Raw genomic sequence first — 19,549 nt, 5'->3', positions numbered from 1 at the left:
ATCAGCTTTGATACTGCAAGAGAAGATGAAAGACAGACCTTGGAGCTGCCCAAGCCAATGACAGCCATACAGCTCGAGCCACTCTGCATGACCCTGCACATACCACTCTGAACACTAAAAGACTCAGGGAGATCAAGAGGTTTACAGGAGCTGAACAATTTTCTTCCAAGCAAATAGCCCAAACGAGTCTCCTGTCTGAGTCAGAGAAGCTCAAAAGTACAAAATTATATCACTGGGTGAACACTATTGTAATATGCACACTACAAACACACCACAGGAAGCTAAAACATGGCACTTAAGGGCAGTAAATTCCTTGCCTAAGTTAGAAAATGTGCTTAAAGTTTCTTGCAAGCATATAGTGCAGTGTCTGAAAGTCCCTGTTAGAAGGACTGGAGGCAAGATAATGTGTTCTTTGCAGGAATCTACTGGTTTCATTTGTCCCTCAGCTGAGTAAGTTTCAGAAATAACCTTCATTCAGAAAAACAAAAAATATTTCTTTTTCTACATGGTCAACAGAGCAAGCAGAGCTTTTAGAGCAGCCTGCAAAAGAAATAAATTCATATAAAATCATCTTTTCTTTTACATAACTATTTGCTTCAGCATCCTAGCAAGACACAGCAGAAATGAGTACTCAAGTGTCACAGACAACCAAGGCCTACTTGTCCAGTTTTCAAAAGGCAAAAACCTAGACATAGGTCTTAGATTCTGTTGAGAGCAAGGGCAAGCTTCTAACCATGGAATCAATTTCTTTTTCCAACAGTAGTCTTACAGCACATTTTAAAGCACTGTCCATCCAGCTAATGTGATTTTCTTCTCTCTTTCTGTACTTTCTTTTTTTAATTTCCCTCCCCAGCATTGTCTAATCTCTCTGCCACATCAGCTGTTTGTAGTAGCATATTACACTATCAAGTGTTGTTTAGTTTTCCCATCCTGATATCCCAGTCCCTCCCTGGACTCTCCTCCTCACTGGTCTTACAGACAGTTCTTTCTCAGCGCACTGAGGAATTAAGAGTCTCAACGGTGATTTCTAATTTTCTTTCAGTTTGGTGACTGTACTCCATTACCACACCTTCCATATGGCCTATTTCGACAACAGCAATCTCTTTGTTTTGCAAACTGCTCACAACAACAAATTCTGGATTAGCCTTTAGATGCCACCACGTTTTATTCACGATCCATTTCTGGACTATTTTCATTTATGGTAAATCTTTGCATTGCACATAACCTTTCAACTTTTTTTGTGTGTGTGTCTCTCTCCACCTCTGTGGCACAAGGCACATTGACTAGCCTGTGGCAGCTTAACTCTTATTGACAGACTCCAAAGAATCCAATTTACGGAACCAGTTCCTATGCCCTTAAAGTAAAGGTGAGTAAACAGATCTAAAGGGCATCATATTTCTTACTCTATGTTTGAATGGGATCAGTAATATATTCCACTGAGGTTGCTCATGTTGCTGTATCAGGCAGCATCTAACCAGGTGACCTTTTACACCTTAATTCTGTGTCTTTTCAAGATCAGTTACATTGTAAGCTTTGAACTGTTTCACATTTCTATATTCTTTGTTTTTCATTTAAGAAGAAGACACTTCCTTATTGCTAAGAATATAGTCCAATATTTGAATAACATGTGCCCTCTAGGTTTTCACAAGACAGCAAACCTATTACACAAACAAACTCCTCTCCCCTTACTACTCTCCTGTACCTTACAGAAAAAAATATTAAACTGGTCATTGATTGGTATCTGACTTCTTGACAGGTCTCAAAATAAATGCTAGAGATAACAAAAATGTACAGTTCAACAGAATAATGCCTATTAAACTTTAACAGTTGCATAAAAAAGGAATTTTTTTACAAGATTATTATAAATGTATAACACAAGAGAAACTGTTGAGACCAAACTGCGGTTCAGGAGCTGTCTAGATAAATACTACATTAAAATAAACAAACAAACCAGTATTGCTATTTAGGGAACTTCCTCCAGCAATCATTCAGGAGTGATTTACAAACAGCATCACTGCTCTGACTTCCATTACTTGGCTTTACATACAAACAAACTGAACGAGATGAATTTAAGTGACCTAACAGCTGCACTGTGCATATACTGGATCTAAGGCAAAGACATTTTCACACAATTCCTCCTGCATGGCCCTGCAGTGAAATTTAACACTGGACTGGTGACCTGAAAGTTATTACCAAGGCAACAGATAGAAATCCAACAGTGTTATGAATTCACTACAGGCAAAAGGCAGAGTAGAAACCAAAAGCAGAAAAACTGGGAAAAATTTCTATTAAACATACAAATCCTTCAATAACATCAAAAGAAATGTTAGAAAATACTGGTTCAAATAAATTCCTTCTTTAAATAAATTGTTTTTATGCTATCTCCAAAGTGACAGTCTTTCTTTAAATATGCTTTCACAGCCTAAAGAACTACAGATTTTATCACCTACCATTAAGAAAATCACACTAAGATAAAACAAAAAGTACAATCAGCAGGACTGTTAGTTGTTTTTCAACGTTTTAACACAAGTGTCCAACCTTCTGGCTGGTTTTCCACTGAAGATTACATTAATTTGTATGGAAAACTGGAGGCAAAATTGTGCACTTGTGCACATACTCCCTGCTGATCAGACTTCATTAAAAATAAAATGTGTTCCAAATGAGAAGACAGACAGCAGGATTTCTTTTAAAATAACTTGGTATGTTAACTCCTATACAATTCTTTGTGTGTTTTTTTTAGTAGGTTATAAAAACAAACACTAATTTCCAAATGAAGATATTACAAGCATTTGTGTCAGTAACATTCAACATAAAACTTAAAGGAATTTCCTTCTGTGAAAGCATTACACTGAAAAATGTCACTTAATAAAGACATCTGACTTCGGGTTTTGTTGAGGTTTTTAATTGTTTTTTAATTGAAGTGTCAGCTAATACTCAGAAGAATCTTTTTTAATACAGCTGCAACATTTTAAAAAAAACTAACCAAACCATCAGGCTGACCTTATCGTAGATGGGTCCAGACTGTGGCAAATCATTGCAGCTGTTACACTATGAGATTTACTTTTACTCATGCTATTCCATTCTTCAGTATATATTCTTTTAGCCAATAAACCAAGATAGAACTCAAAAAAGACAGTAGATTAAAAAATAGTTCACATGGTCATTCTTCAACTCATTGAGTTAAGGGTTCAAGATTTGGAAAAAAAAACCAGCAAAAAACCACAAACAACACAAAACCCCCACAACAAAACAGGTGTTCAGCACCAGACAAATAAGGAAAACACTAATATTTAAAGATTTGTGAAATGGAAAAAAAATCCAGTGCTTCAAAACAGAATGAGTGTTAAATGCCCATTACAATACTTCATATCAGCACCCTGAACCTGCCTTCTCTGCACTTTCAGGTTTTTTTGTTCTTTATTTTTACACCTGATGAAAATTACAATGCAAATAAACATCCACTTCAATACTATTTAATGTGTTTGGCAGTCTATGATTTTTTAAGTTTGCCAATGTTTTAGGTGGGAGCTGTGTTTGGTTTTGTTCTATGTTTTTAACAATAAATGGATAGATTATGAGAATTATCAGAAGAGATGGGATATAAAATTTTAATTTAAAGGAAATTAGCCTTTACTTTTAAACTTACATTAACATTCTATTATATGTCTACTAATTCCATCACAAAAAAAACCAACCAAATATGTTCTTTCTAATATTTTCTCTGTTGTAACAGTATGTTACATCTATATTCATTAGAAATCATGAGTGTTCCCTACTTCCCTTGAGACACTCAATCTAATATCTCTAAGCACTAAACTATGTTTTGATAATCATTTTAGATTTTATTCATTTCATCCCATTATATAATACTTGAACTACTTCCCTGATCTTCCTGACACTCAAGGCTTCCAAACTTTCATATCGGAGTTATCTTATCCTTTGATCTCCAACAGTCTGGACAAGGATGTACCTGTAACAGCTATCTTCCAAAAACTCTGGCTAGTCAGACTGACGAAGCAAGCAGCTTAAATAAGATGTACATGTTACAGCTTTGATCTAGTTAACAACTCCATCATGATTCTCTGGTTTGTTTTGTCTGGGTTTTTTTTCTCTGGTTTGTTTTGTTGGGTTTTTTTAGTGACCTAAAGCTGTGATTTTCCTTTTCTATTTCAAAGGGAATAAGAACATGAAATACACACAGAAGAAGCTTCAGTCTGAGAGGCAATCCTGAAGATTGATGTATGGCATTGTCCAAATAGCCCAAGCTGCAGGTTTTTGTTTGTTTGTTTTACAGTGAATTACAAATCTATACTTTTAAATTGACTCAGAAAAATTAACTTTTAAACTGACCATCACACAAAGTCAGCAGAGTAGAAGAAGAAAGCTTTTCTTTCTCTTCTCTTTTATTTTATTTTTAAGTAGAACCTTAGCATAGTGTGGGTTTAGTGTTAGCAATGCTGACACATGGGTGACGTTTTTAATACAGTCTCTTACTCGTATCCTAAACACCCTCTCACAGTTATTTGAACTGATAAATTACAGCCTTTGGAGCTAAACCATTAATGCTGTTCAGGGTTTTGTAGGCCATCCAACAAGTACATGCAAGAATATTTGTGAAAAACATTTCACTCTTTAAACAAAAGTTCTAAAGCATGGGAGGTATCTTTAAAACGATACATATCTTTAAAATCATACATAAACTTCAGCAATATTGGAACTGCCTTAAAAATGTTCAACTTTACTGAACTGCCTTCCTGTGCCTCAAGTGTTTGGTTTTACTTAATGGATACAGCTGTTGGCATCCTATCATCAACACATTTATGTTTCAGCCACTTCCTAGCAGATTTACTAAGGCACACTCCTCTTACCAGGTAGTATTGCCCTCTCACATCTGTATTTACCAACAACTGAGAAGAAGAAACAACACCAGAGCAGGGTTGGGAAAACTATGGTCATGTTCCCTGACCTGTACTGAGGGGAGGTGAAGGCAAACAAAGAGGGAAAGAGTTGACTCTGCTAAAATGGCCATTTCCCAGGTGCTGTAAATACTGCGCATGGATCCTACTGACAGCACTTCAGGAAAGGGAGTTTAGCATTTCTGTTACCTACCCCACCAGCATCCCAGCTGCTGACATGTGAATTGCTTCTGGTCAGCCTCAGATATTGTACTTCAAGAAACACTGTCACCTCCAAACTGGAGTTTGTTCTTAGCCACAGTTCCAAAGCTACTACTTCTCTCTATAGGCTGCGTGATAATTTTTCAAACTGAAGTGAACAGTTTGAGGTTTGGGGTTTTTTAATACATTTCATTTTCAATGCACTCTTTACAAGAAACAAGCTCAGCTGTGAAAACAGAACACTGAAGTTGTTTACATGATGAGTTTGCACACAGTACTACCTAAAACATCTTGCGATAAAAAGGAAGGATAATATGTTAAAATGAAAGGTCACTTCTCCAAAAGATGTTACTGGAAGGATTTATGAAAACCTATAAAAACCCTAATGGATTATTATCTGAAAAGCAAGTGGACATACAACACAGAGTTTCTTTTTGCTTTATTAAACATCCCCTACAGCCTAAGGGGAAAATGCATAATTTAAAGGAAATAGATAAATGGGACAGTTTACTCACAAAAAATATTGAAGGATAAAAAGCTAAGCAGGCAGCAGGCTTAATGTTATGGACTCATCAGAGAAAATCAGACTTGTCAATTACCAAATCTTCTCAATTATCCCGACAACGTTACAAAGTTTGTATCTGGAAAAAACATTAATGTAACTGTCCCTCCTTCAATCAGACTTAAAGCACAGTGGGGTATGAGAGTACTCAAGAAAAACTCAGATGACAAGTTACTGGCCATCCAAAAATAAATGCCACATGGTATTCTGTTCTGCCCAATCTGAATTTATGTCTACAATAAAAGATACATTGTTCTTCAGTAACTGCTGTGCAACTTGGATGACATTTTAGCATTGTGTCAGCTTGGGGCTTGCTTTGTTTGTTGGGGGTTTGCTTGTTTGTTTTTTATGCTACTTTCTGGATTTTGTTTTAAAATACAGAGCCAGGGAACACAATAGAAACCTATACAACTTTAAAAATCAGTGCTTGAGTACACCCCACAAGAAAAATATGAACCACCACTACTTTTTGCCAATAGATCTGTTTACAGACCTCAACAACTATTTTCCAATATCCAAATCATCAGCCAATATTCCAGCAAAACCTCATGTTTATGACCAGCTTATTCATTATAAGTCTATCATAACTTGTAAATACATTCAGTCATTAATGATACATGATGCTGAAAGAGTAAACAGACTTGCTACTACTTGTGCTTTAATTCACAAAACAAGGTATTTATCCAATGATCTTCAACAAAAAAATTAATGGTTTATTTGCAGTCACTGTCCAATGTTACCTATTCAGCATTTCATTTTTTAAAAACTGGAATTTAAAGGTAAGTTTCTCAATCTTGACTTTCACCATCCCTCTGGGGATTCAGTCGCACATCCACGTGGAGCAGAAACCCCAAGCTCTGCTCGGTCCTAAGGCTACAGTGAGGTGCACTCTGCCCTCTGCTCCTCCTAGGTTTCAGCTCTGCGATTGCTGCACAATAGACCTGGTGATTAAACCTGTCAGGAAATGTGCTTTCCTTCCATTAAACTCCTCTCTAGCCTCTATTAAACTCCAAAAGTATTCTGGCTTCTTTCCAGTTCCACTCCTGCTCTCTTTCATTCTCTCATTTACATTCAGTACGGTATTTGTTCACTTTTCATGTTAATTGTTTTCATATTCTTAACTTATCTTCAAACCTTCAATTTCCACTTGTTACATAACCTCTTCTTGTCCTCTTTTGTATTTTTCTTCTTTTATCCAGCTTTTTTCCTTTCTCATTATTATAAGCTTTTTTCTTTTCCACTTTTCTTTCTTGCACTCCTTATTTCTTGCCAGCTGAAAAAAGATGTTTCTTTTTATCATCTCTTTTTTTTTCTCTTTTGTTTGCTTGCACGAATTAAAAAAGCAAGACAGTTAGAACTCAAAAGCATCTGTGGACCAAATCCAAACACCAATACATTTTATATGTGGATTCACTTAACTTTTAGGGGACGCAAGGATATCTTGGAAATAAAAAACCCATTTCATTAAGTAGGAATAACACATCATATACACCAGAGCAAAGAAGGTGTATGTGAAATACTGAAGGCCATAAGTTCTCCCTGTTGACACATTATACCACTTCTCTATTGCAGAAAGCTTTTCTAACACAATGTGAAAAGATAATGGCAAATTACTAAATCAGCATCACATCAAGCCCAGTGTTTCAACTGCAGAACAAAGTATTTTCTTTGGCTTTCATCAAGTCCACTTAAAGTTTTGTGAGAGGAATAATAATCAAGATGATACAGCTGTCCCTTCAATCTTATCTAGATTTATAGTCTTGAGGGCTCAAGCAGTCTGTGGGAACAGACAGCAAGCCTCCAAAAGAGCAGCAGAAACTCCAGCAAGGCCACACTACCTATGTACAGTTCTGACACGACAATACTGAATTCCCTCCAGTTATGGCTATATTACTGACTAGTACCCAAGACAACTTGTGATTTTTTCCAAAAGTTCTCTTCTCCATGTTTGGAGTTTTTTACTGCAATGAGGCTGCGCAGTACCAGAAATGTTTTCAGAAGTCATAATCCTGCAGGAACATGAGCATATAGATAAAACATGCAGGTACTCTAGTGATGGTTTTCACCAAACAATCTGAAATAGTTAAATCCTTCAAACCCCCTCCTCCTCCCACCCCCAAAACCAGAATTACTTCCTTCTTATATTTTTTTTCTTAAATAAGAAACTGATGGGAAAAATTAGTTTCAAGTTTTACCTTAAGATGGTCGTCTTCCCCCAAGTTTTGACTATGGGTGACTGTGCACTTGAAAATATCTGAACACCACTGTTCTAACAAAATTCTGGGATATATTACTATTATGAAGCTAATCTGTAGTAACTGCTCCTCTGGAATATAATCTCCTTCACAGGGCCTTTCCCAGTCTCCTGGCAGCCAGATTTGGGACTCCAAGCTTGAAACTGTGAGCTTCCATTTTCAAGATGAGAAAATACTGGAATGATAAGAAACTTAAAAGTTAAACCATTTCAGACCTGCTCACACCAGCGTGAGAGATGCTTGTCTAAAATTGTGTGACTTTATCTTTTACAGGTCAGTTAAGCTGGCAAGAGCCATAACAAAAACAAAGCATTTTTTCTACATCAGGCACTTTATCAAACAGCAGTGAATCCTCGTTCTTAGGGGGGGAAAAAAGGAATCAAAGCAATAGGTCACTGAGCTTTATTCTTCTACCGACTAAATTTATCATGCTAGAATTTGTTCCTGTGAGAGTCACAATCTCCTTAGCCTATTTTTACATTTTGCTTCTCTTTTAGATCCACCTCCTCAATGCAGAGGTTGTTCCACATACCGTTCTCACCAATTCAGTAACATCCTGTTCGTGATGAGAGTTCCCGGTTCCTCACGGCTGGATGTTATGTACGTACATGGCTGATTCAAGCATGATACAAAACTATTTCTGTGCAAAAACTAGATCAGTTTATTGCACAGTGAGAAGGACTGAGCACAGTCCTCAACAATTCTTACAGTAATTCTGGTTTTCCTCTCCCTATCCTCAAAAGAAATCCAACTACACATGGATTTCATCGCTCTCATTGGCTTCACTACTGATATCCAATTTTTAAGCAGAAAATTTATACCAGATTTCTCAACACTTAACCATGGAAGCTCTAGATTTTTGTTGTTGTCTCCATGTGTTTCTTGTAGATATTTTATTTGCTTTTTAGGATCTCTTCTACACTCAGTGACTATTTTTAGACTCCTGCAAAATTCTCTAACACCCATACTTTTTGATTCAAGCTTTTCTTTCCTAAAATTTAAGTTACTCAGTAAAGCATATACAAACTGAGGAAGTATTAAATCATTCTACAATTGTGTTCTTCTTTATATTTTCATTTCTCTTTATGGTTTGATTATGGGGGTTTAAATGAGTTTTTCAGACACATACAAACTCATCCCAATGGCCTCACTTTCTTACAGTAAAATACAAGATTTAACAAATTCTTTTATATCAGAAATAGTGAAAAGTCTCAAGCCAGACTATTAGAATAAGTCAGGGCCCATCATGGATGCTGTCACATTAAGTGGTCATGGTATAGCAGAGTGCCATGGAAATACACAAGGAGAAAGGGGGCAACCAAAGGCTGAATTCTCTGCCAGGGAAAGCCAGGCAACAGCAAGTTGGGGTCATCAGCCTACTCTTCTGTGGCCTACAGAAAGGGATACCAGTAAACAAGAATTTATAGCAGCACCAAAGGTACAGTGAACACCACCAACCATTAAAACTTTTTTTCATTACTGTTTTTGGTAAACACGTTTGCAAAATCCCTGAAGGAAAGTCCACACAACCCTAGACCCTCCAACCATAACCAGTGCCTGCTTTCCTGCTGCAAGAGAACAGCAGTCTCAGAATGACATATAACTAAACACTATGAAGAGGAAACTAGTGCTTAGAGGTTTAATGCAATCTGACAGTTCCTTAAGGTACCATTTAATCAGAGCATTAGAAGGCAATCACCAATTTCTATGTAAGTAAACTATCAATAGACAGCTGCTTACTTGTATTTGAAAAATGTGCTTTCATGGGAGAATGTTTTTCTTGCACACCTGATAACGAAAAATTTAGTTAAACTGGATTATTAAAAAACACTGGATATTGCAAGTATCTTATAATCCAGCCCTTTAACAACGGTGCCTTCATGTGTTTATTATAGGTATTTTATTATTTTAAAGCTAAGGTTCAACTACGTTTTACAGTTGTAATTCTGTCCTCCTACATATCCACAAGCAAATTTGGTCAATTTCAAATTATTTGTAAAGCCTCCTACATAGAAAGGAGTTTGAGATTTTAAAATATACTAAGTTTAAAATAAACAAAGTCAACCTACCAGTGTCATAAGCCTTGTGAACTGTCTATTTTTTGTTCTAGCCTAATAAGGCATCCTAAAGTGGCAAGAACCAAATTGCGAGAATGACTGTCCTTGGCCAGAGGCTGTATGCATATCGTATTTCATAACATTTTAATAATGTTTATTATGTAAGTTTCCCTAATTAACTTCTAAACTTACTTCTACATTTGGCATCTGTAACATCCTGTGGCAATGAGTTCCAATATGTAATTATGTGTTCCATGAAAAATCACTTATTTTAAACCTACTGCTGGATAAGAGCTAGGAGTCATCAAAAACGTGTCATCAGAAATGATGAATAATCATGATCTCCCCATCCTCTCCATAACATTAGCAGCTTTATATACCTCTTGCATTTCTTCTGACCTAATTTCTTTTCAAAGCTGCAGAGTCCTAATCATCCTGTACAGGTATCTCTTTCTCCACACATAACCTGGTTTATCCTTAATAAAAGAAAGGACATCTGCAACTGTTGGTACTATTTCAGATCGGTCATGGATGTCGTCGTGATGTTTGTATAGAACGATAATGCAACTTCAAGCCCTCTTTTTTGAATAGTAACAATTTAGACTGCCATGCATGTTAGTTAGCCAGTTCCCTCCTGCAAGCATTACTGTATAATATTGTATAGTTAATGCACTTGCCATTCTTCCCACAATTGTTCACAGATTTAAAGGATCTTAATATCGTGAATGGTGTATGAGTACAAGCTGATATTTTGTTGTTTAGCTCCTTTCACAGACTTATTAAAGCAGCAAAGATCTTCATATAGATCCCTGTAGGAGTCTGCTCTTGGCTTGTGATAACTCATCTTCTATTCTCATTCTTTTTTTTCCTATCTTAAATAATTATCAACCAGAGAGGACTTCTCCCCTACTGTTGTGACTATCTGATTTCTTCAAGAAAGAAACTTTGCCAGAATTTGTGATGGACTAGGATGGTTAATTCATATGGGATATACAGTTCTAACATGACCATGAACTCACATCCAACTAAGCTACAATCTGTCTACAACAATCATGTTGGCTCTTTTTTGTTACTTTTTATTCTATGTGTACATGTTCATCTTCATATTTCTAAATGCATATCTTCCCATTTGACTATGAAGTGTTAATTAATTTTGATAAAGACTGAAATAAAACTTTCTGGGCTGTAGCTTCATGTAAATTATGCTACATTTCCAAATTCAGTGATTATGTATTCAAATTACTCCAGACCTGTTATTTTTCGTTTTAATCAGCCTGATCCCAAAATTCTTCCCCAATACTTGAGTTTCAAACAGACCACCTGAGACATCTTAAGTAAGCTCCAGTGAAAAAAGCTCCATATATCCTCTATAATTAACAAAAATGCAAAAAGAATCTTTGTGAAATTTGGTGCTAAATATTTATCTTCTGCTAGTGTTCTCACAATATCTTGATTCCTACTGGGCCTGGAGACTACTAGGTGTCTTGTTTGTGATGTGACTGAAAAATTTCTCAGAGTTCTTTCTGTGCCTGTCTTCTGGTTTTCACACATAACTTACCAGTTTCGCATCCAAGTGTTTCCTACATTTGGTTACAATCTCTACTTTTTGAAGTCTCTTTACCTGTTACAGATTTTCCTCCTTTGCAGTTCAATAATACTGAATTTGGGGTTTCTTTCTCTCCCTTATGACAGATGACAGATGTTTAACATTTAATATGGTAGCACTTGACACCAGTAAAAGCCTTATCCTTTTAGCTGTTCCTTTTGACAATTTCCTAAGAAGCATGCTCCCTCAGGCACAGTTCTTTCCATAAGACGTTACAGGAACATATTTTACACTTCCTCTTAAAACAACATGGCAAACATATTCATTATGGTTACTCTTGTAGGGCAGCCCAACAGTAATTTCATCTTAAACAAGGTCTTGTGCATTGCATGTTTGTCAAGAGCTACTACTCTTGTGAGCTGACAGCTTACCAGAAAACCCAATACATCATCCTTCACTTCCACATTTACTGAGTCTTCAGACACGTAACAGAGCCATGTAATAACAGGAAATGGTTCTTCCCTCAGCATCTTTACCTCCTATAGCATTTCATAGGAATGTTCCATCTCATTAACACGGCCAGTGTAACCCTCACCCTCTTTTGCTCTATTTGCGCACAAATTCAAACCATAAATGTACTTTCCTGTCTAGACAAACACAGCTTTGACCACAAACCCTAACACAGAATAATGCATCTCCCAGAGTAGTTTGCATTCTTGTGTCTGCATAAATGTTTGCCCTTATACTAACATCCTCTTGTACCGATTTTCTGCGATGTCAAATATGTCAACACCTGGATTTCTAACCAGAATTCCATCTCTCATACTCAATTTTTCACATTTCAGATTTTCTCCAGAAGATCATCTGCAACTGCTACTGGTCTAATTGACTAATTCTAATTTTTCATAAAGAGAAGCAAGTAGGAAATACATACATGACGGTGTTAATCCCTGACAGTTGTTGAAACATCTGCAGACCACAACCCACAATTAAGGCTCTTCGAGTTGGAGGGTATGTTAGCATTCTGCAGATCACAGGTCCAGCTTAAAAAAAAACAAGACAACAACAAAAGAATACATAATAGTTCTTAAGTGATCGCTATCAAGACAATGTTGCCAGGCATAGCAGGCTTTGCACCTTAGTTTCAAACAAACTTGAATTATTTCAATAATTTTTGAACAATTCAGTCATTTCAGTTCTGCTTTTCTGCACTGTACTACAAAGACAATTTTCAGGAAGCCCAAGCAAAAAAATGAAACAATTTTTGTACACAGTGTCTGCTACTGATGTCAAATGTACAGCTCTCCTACATCATACTAACAGATGGCACATCTGCTGCAACTGAATGTACTCAAGAGTTATCACAAAATATCTCTGTTGTTTCCTTTCTAAAAGCTTCCACTGTTATTGAGAGGTTGTTTCAGAAATGCCATTACTCACTGCTAAGACCTGGATTTTGGAGATGAAGTGTTCTCCCTAGTCCCCAAAAGACCCAATTTCCACAAACCAGTTGCAAGTGTGGGTATTTGAAGGTATAGGATAGATCTATTCTGCACAGCTCTAGAGGCCTGCAGAAGGAGCAGAAATTAATTACATTTTTTTCCATACCTTTGGTAGCAGTGGTATGAGGCTGCATTCAAAATGCAGAAAACAGTTTCTTAATGAAGAAAAAACCACCAAATTTCTGGCTAACAGAGAAAGTTTTATTCTCTATTTAAAACTTTCAAAGTATTCTAGGGGAGAAAAAAAGTAGTACAGAAAGCTATGAAAGAATAGGAAAAAATTTAAAATCCCCAACTCCAGTATTCACATGAATTTCTTCCTGCACAGAGTAGTGCTTTTTCACCTGCTGAAATATTTTATGTCTTACACATCTTATCACATCTGGTATACCCACTCAGAACATCTAATCACAATATGAATAGGTCAAAATTGCTGCCATCCAAAAAAAAAGGGAGGTGGAAAAGGATCTACAATTTTACATTTTCAAAGTCTTTCCTAAAAATACAGAAAATATTAAAAGTATTGGTTCAGTAAAAAACGCTACATGGGTTTGTTAGTGAAGAATTTACATGCAGAGTTCCAGCTTCAGAAAGCTGACAATCTTTGAACAGTTTCAAGAGTGGGACTCAAGCAAGGGGTTTAGATAATACTTTCTTCATTGAGAGATAATCAGACCTGCCTAAGAAAGATTTATTTTCATTTAAAATGATGGTATTTATAATTCATATCTCAATTGTATCATCATTTAACTTTGCTTCCTTAATATTAATAGCAGAATACAGCCTGATGAATTTTCTAGTTTGTTTACAAGTAACATTAACATTTGGACAGTACACAGTCCCACATGTCCTGTCATTTAGCCACACCATTACCTCAAAATGTCTTCAAGCAAAATCAAGTGACAGATAAATCTGGTGACAGATAAATAGAGTCAATCCATAGATCTCATAAGATATTCTCAAGCAAGACACATGACATCACTGGGCCGACAAGTACATCAAAGGGTTCCATAGTCAAAGTGGCATTTCCTCGGTGGAAAAACCACAAAGCCGGAACTCACTGCTAGCTAGGAGCAGTCCAGAGATCAGACATACTCTGGGATTTCTCCTCAACTCCAAGCTTCACAAAGAAAAAAGATTTACTAACAAATGTACCTATGAACTTTAATTCACCAGCGACAGCCCTCAGGTTCTCATATTTGGCATCACACCTGAGCATGGAGGCTTTGGGCTTAAAAACCTTATCTGGCAACTGATTCTGCAGCATCTATTTTAAATCCAGGCTGTTGAACCTTCTGTTCTTCATAAACTTCCTGTAAGGGCCTTAACTGAGCTCAAAATCTATCTTTATCCTCAAGGGACCTTTCAGCCAACCTACATCTTACAGTCCATCATCAGTGGTCATGCTCATTGAATAAGCTGGAACTCTACAGCAGGGGCTGTCGGGCGAGTAGGCAGAAATGTCCTTAGGAACTGATGCAACTGATGTCCTGATCCGCTCATCTATTTTATGGAAGTTATATAAAATTCTGTTCACAATGACCCATTGTACAAAACAATTGGAAAGGAGGCACTAAAATGAATAGCTAGAAATTAAAGCAGCTGTTCTCAGACAATGGCTTGCAACTCAGAGGGAGTCATGAAGTCTCAACAAAACTCCATTGCACAAATCAGTTTGTGCGCTTGAAGTGGGGCCCTGCAGAAATTTTGCAACAGAGCACATACACTAAAGTTTGGACCTTTACATTAGAATTTCACACTTTAAACATTTAGAACATTCAGTCAGCTAAGTTCAGTAAGCACCCAGAATTTTTCAGACTTCTGATTAATTGTATCACAAAAATGATGATAAAAATTATCATACTCGCTCAAGTCAGTATTTAAAAAGATTCACTCCAAATCTGTACCATGGTAACTGCCACATATAAATAGGCATACACAAAATTAAAGGATTTTCTTTCATAAAATTCACAGCCTTCAGGTTTACAAACCAATAAATAGAATGAAAGAAATAAAAGAAACTGCTAATCTCTATATTAAAGGAGCTTTACCAACTCAATGAAAAAGCCCAAAGGACTTTGACTGTGAGGCGAGTGGTTTTTAAAACAGAAAATGAGTGTGAAACTTTTTATTAAAATTATCTAGCTCTGAAATTAACTATATTGTATTTGCATTTTCCTATCATCAATCCTTCCATCCATATTGTTGAGTTCATATGTTACAGTCTTCTTAAAAATAAACACCTCTAGGCAGAACATGGGTTTTAACTACAGAGAATGGGTCTAAAGTAAAAAATGAAAAACAAACCAACTTTTCAGAATTAAATACATTTTTCTTCTGAAAATCAGTCTTCTGAAAACCAAAACTGTACTTCAGTAGTTTCTGATAACCCTTGAATATGCCATTAGTTATGACAATACATTAAAATGGTACAAAACAATAAAACCATTAAGTCTTTAAAAAACAGAGCAACTTAGCTGCTCATAGAACTAGAGGACACAGATGATTTAAACATAAATCACAGGAAAAAAATTAAACATCTGGCAATTTTTACAAAGGAAAAAATAGATATTTGTCTCCAAAAAGTCAGATTTTTTTTGTTTGTGATACTTCTGTCTTAATTGCTGTTGGTTTTTTTCCAGCTAGATTTAGACACATTCCTGCATCAGAACCACTTCATTTAACTTGAAAAACACCAAGATGTTTGTTTTCCTTCTTCTAATCTATGAATAAAAATTAAGTCAGAAGGATGAGACCTCCTAATGCCATGATTAATTCAATGAGACTAGATTTGGTTGGATTTTTCGTGCTGTGGTTTCAGATAATTCCTTTACCTGAAGTAAATTTCTTTAACACATAATTTTTACAAAAGTTCAAAACACGCTGCAGCTTGCTCTAATGAGAGTCCAAAATGGCAGCATGAGATAAAGAGTCATGGAAAAACAGGGATACTGCTGCTGTAGAAGATGACATTGCTTGAAGTGGTAATACTTGAAGTGGAATGCTGTGATCCAAGTGGATATTTCGTAGCTTGATCCAAACTGTCTACCAAACTAGACATTCATCCTCATAAGCAAAAGGCAAAATATAGAATTTGGAAGTTTAGCTTCACATCCAAAAAAACCTTATTAGATTACACTGAGCTAAACAGGGGAGGAGAAGCTATTCTTGTCAAACCATTACTTCTGAAAGTGAGTGATGCTTTCCAAATATTACAATTTAATGCCAGTTTCCTATATTTTAGCTGTTATCCTTGTTATTAGGCATAACCCACAAATTAGGTTTGGACATTTTGAATCCCCTGGCAAAGGCACTTTGATTTTCCTCTGCAGATAAAATGAAGTGTATGGCAATCACAGGAGCTTGGGTACGATCCACTGCCAACTAAAAGAAAGAGATAATTTTCAAAGGCAACACAACAAAAGCTCTAGTTCTAAAACGAGTTTATATAATGAAAGCAGAAGAATGGGTATTAATGACATCTTAGCATCTCCGTGTGAAAATGTACTGCATTCTCTTCCAGGGGAATAAAAATATTGTAGGATAAAATCCCACAGCAAATGCAGGCAGACATCTGGTGCTTGGAAATCTTGTGATTCCCCATCCCACAAATTATTAGAAGAATACCTAGCAAAATTTCACAGCCAGGAAACTATGGTTAGAGACTGGGCTCTGCCAAAGTCATTTGCAGGTTCAAACATTTATTTGCCAGCTAATCTAGGTAACAGCTTGTAGCAACAGCCTAAAACTATGTAGGGATCCTGCCAGCATTTCGTGCTCTTGCTGTAGAGGGTTGTTTCCAAAAAAGCAGGCTTAGCCAAGCAACAAGACAGACACTCATCAGTTTAGCATCAATTAAGCTCAAGATTCACACTTGTTTTCTGGACCTCTTCTTGTTCTAATATCAGTCAATACTCTCTCTTCCACCTAGATAAATCTTCAAGGAATTGATCTACAGTTAAAAATAAAGGAACAAAGAAAAGAAAGTTTGAGTTTGTGATCTCAGTAACAGAGGACAAACATGGGAACCATTTCTCTGTTTAACTTTCCTTACAAAATGACAGCTTCCAGTCCAGCTTTCTCTGCATCATCTGCAGAACCCTCCTGCAGAATCTTACTTCACCAAAGACTCCTCCTCTAAAGCACTTAGATCTAGCTATTATTTTTCTATGTATGAATGATATACTAAAGTAAAAACCCTTTTCCTCTCCTTGTCTATTACATGATTATTTTCTGAAAGTATCAACTTCATTCATTTTTCCTTTCTGTAAAATTTAACAAATCAAAAGATAATTAGCTTTAAGATCAAAACTGCATTAAATATGCTGAAAAGATGCAAAATAATTTTACTTAAGCACCATGTTCTTTCCCACTGTCTTATATTGTTCCCAGTAATGTTGGAAGAACCACTCCCAGCATTAGAAGAAACTTCCTCCCTCATATAGTTCACTAATCCTTTGAGAAAGCTTGCTTGAGGTTTTTCAACTTCCTTCTTTACAGTGCGGTTCCCTATCAGCCAAGAAGGAGAAAAGATCATCAGCTTGCCTAATCATGAGTCTTAGTATTTTTCAGCTTTCCACAGCAAAACCATCCACTGCTATGAGTATAGACTGGAAGAAGTACTCATTGGGAGCAGCCCTGCTGAGAAGGACTTGGGGGTTCTCCTGGATGAAAAGCTGGACACGAGCCAACAGTGTGCACTCATAGCCCAGAAAACCACCTGTATCCTGGGCTGCATCAAAAGCAGTGTGGCCTTCAGATCGAGGGAGGTGATTCTGCCCCTCTTCTCTGCCCTTGTGAGATCCCACCTGGAGTGCTGCATTCAGCTCTGGGGTCGCCAACACAAGACAGATGTGGAGTACAGAGATGCTCAGATGTGCAAAGATGCTCAGAGGGTTGGACCACTTCTCCTATGAAGGCTGAGAGAGCTGAGGCTGTTCAGCCTGGAGAAGAGACGGCGCTGGGGAGAGGTTATTGTAACCTTTTAGTACCTAAAGGGGGTTCATAAAAAAGATGGAGAGGGACTTTTTACATGAGTAGATAGTGACAGGACAAAGAGGAATGGTTTTAAACTAAAAGGGGAGAGATTTAGATTAGATATTAATTCATTGTGAGGATGGTGAGACACTGGAACAGTTGCCCAGAGAAGCTGTGGATGTCCCATTCCTGGAAGTGTGCAAGGCCAGGTGGACGGGGCTTTGAGCAATCTGGTCTAATGGAAGATTCCCTGCCCATGGCAGGGGGGTTGGAACTAAATGATCTTTAAGGTCCTTTTCAACTCAAACCATTCTATGATTCTATGCTAACAAGACAGCCTGCTCTAAAAGCAAATAAAAGCTAATTAGACATAACCACTTTGATTTTAGAGAAGTAAATAGTGAAAGGAGATTTTCCATGCCTAGATGAACTGAAAGGGGTTTTTTGTTTGCTCAGGAAACCTAGATTTCAAACAAATGGTCTCTCCAAATGCTTTTTTTAATCCACACATCGAGAACAGAAACCCTAATATAGATTTTTTTGTTTTGTTTTGACAGCAAGTTGAGTCGGTCTTCGGAAGTTCTGAAAACAAAGACATTTTCTTTTATCTGTAAAAGGAAAAAAAATCTTTCCTTTGATACCACATTCTTTGATATAAAGCTCTGGTGACAGAAAATCTATATGACTGAGTACTTGCACAAAGGCAGCAGCAGTTCAGAACACCTTTGAATAGGACAAGAAGCAGTGGCAAGTAGGGAAGCAAAAAAAAAAAGGAGTGCATTTTGGCTCTGTATGATATGTTCTCTATAGAAAACAGAACCTACTGTAATAAAGTCCTTTAAAACTGAAAAAACCATGACAAAACAGATAACAAAGAGAGAAGAGTGGCCAATGACATGATGCCAGTGGGAGTTGACAGAAGTGGCCACAGTGACCAACGAGAACCTGCGCAGGTGGAGGAGGGATCCCAGTGTGGTACTGGCAGACCCATGGAATGGGGGAATGAGTGAGAGGGAGATTTACCTCCTTCATTGATAGGAAAACTGGGGTAGGGACAGAGAAAAGCAAGGATCATGTGGTTTCCTTCTAAGTGTGGACAGTACCTTAGAGCAGACTTGTGCATACCTACTGCCTGAAAATCAACATTTCTTTTCACAGTCTCCTTCAGAACTGCCTTACATAGAAAACAGTTCTGTGACCCTCACTTAAGGTTGGAGAAAGTAGAGGAGGAAAGATAAGATTATGTAGCTAGCATTACGCAGGCACAACCAAAATAAGCCAAGTGTTGTAACTGCCTGAAGAGCTTCCCACTCTGCTCTCATCAAGTAGTGAAGTGCAGAGCACTTAGCAATCTGGAATTAGAAAGCTTTTTTTCTTTCATTTTAAGATGAGGAAAGTTACTAAACAGAAAACGGTAGTCAGGGCAGTTTCAGGAGTGCTATGTTGTGTGTGTGTGCATGTGTGTTTGTGTTGTTGTTGCCATTATTCATCAGTCAAAAGAGCACCTCAGCGTTCCCTCCAACCAAGTTAGTA

General features: G+C 37.0%; 1 protein-coding gene across 1 annotated transcript in view; it reads right to left on the bottom strand.

The window, feature by feature from the left end:
* The window catches only part of SLC2A13 (solute carrier family 2 member 13), a 152,589-nt gene that overhangs the window by 68,172 nt on the left and 64,868 nt on the right, over positions 1–19,549 (bottom strand). The window contains exon 4 of the mRNA XM_032688403.1: positions 12,472–12,580. Within this exon, the coding sequence (XP_032544294.1) occupies positions 12,472–12,580 (109 nt within the window). The remainder of the gene's footprint in view (positions 1–12,471; positions 12,581–19,549) is intronic.

This window comes from Chiroxiphia lanceolata, chromosome 5 (assembly GCF_009829145.1).
Source record: "Chiroxiphia lanceolata isolate bChiLan1 chromosome 5, bChiLan1.pri, whole genome shotgun sequence".
Lineage (NCBI taxonomy): Eukaryota > Metazoa > Chordata > Aves > Passeriformes > Pipridae > Chiroxiphia > Chiroxiphia lanceolata.
Note: the sequence above shows the minus strand (reverse complement) of the source record. Positions and strands in the feature narration are given on the sequence as shown.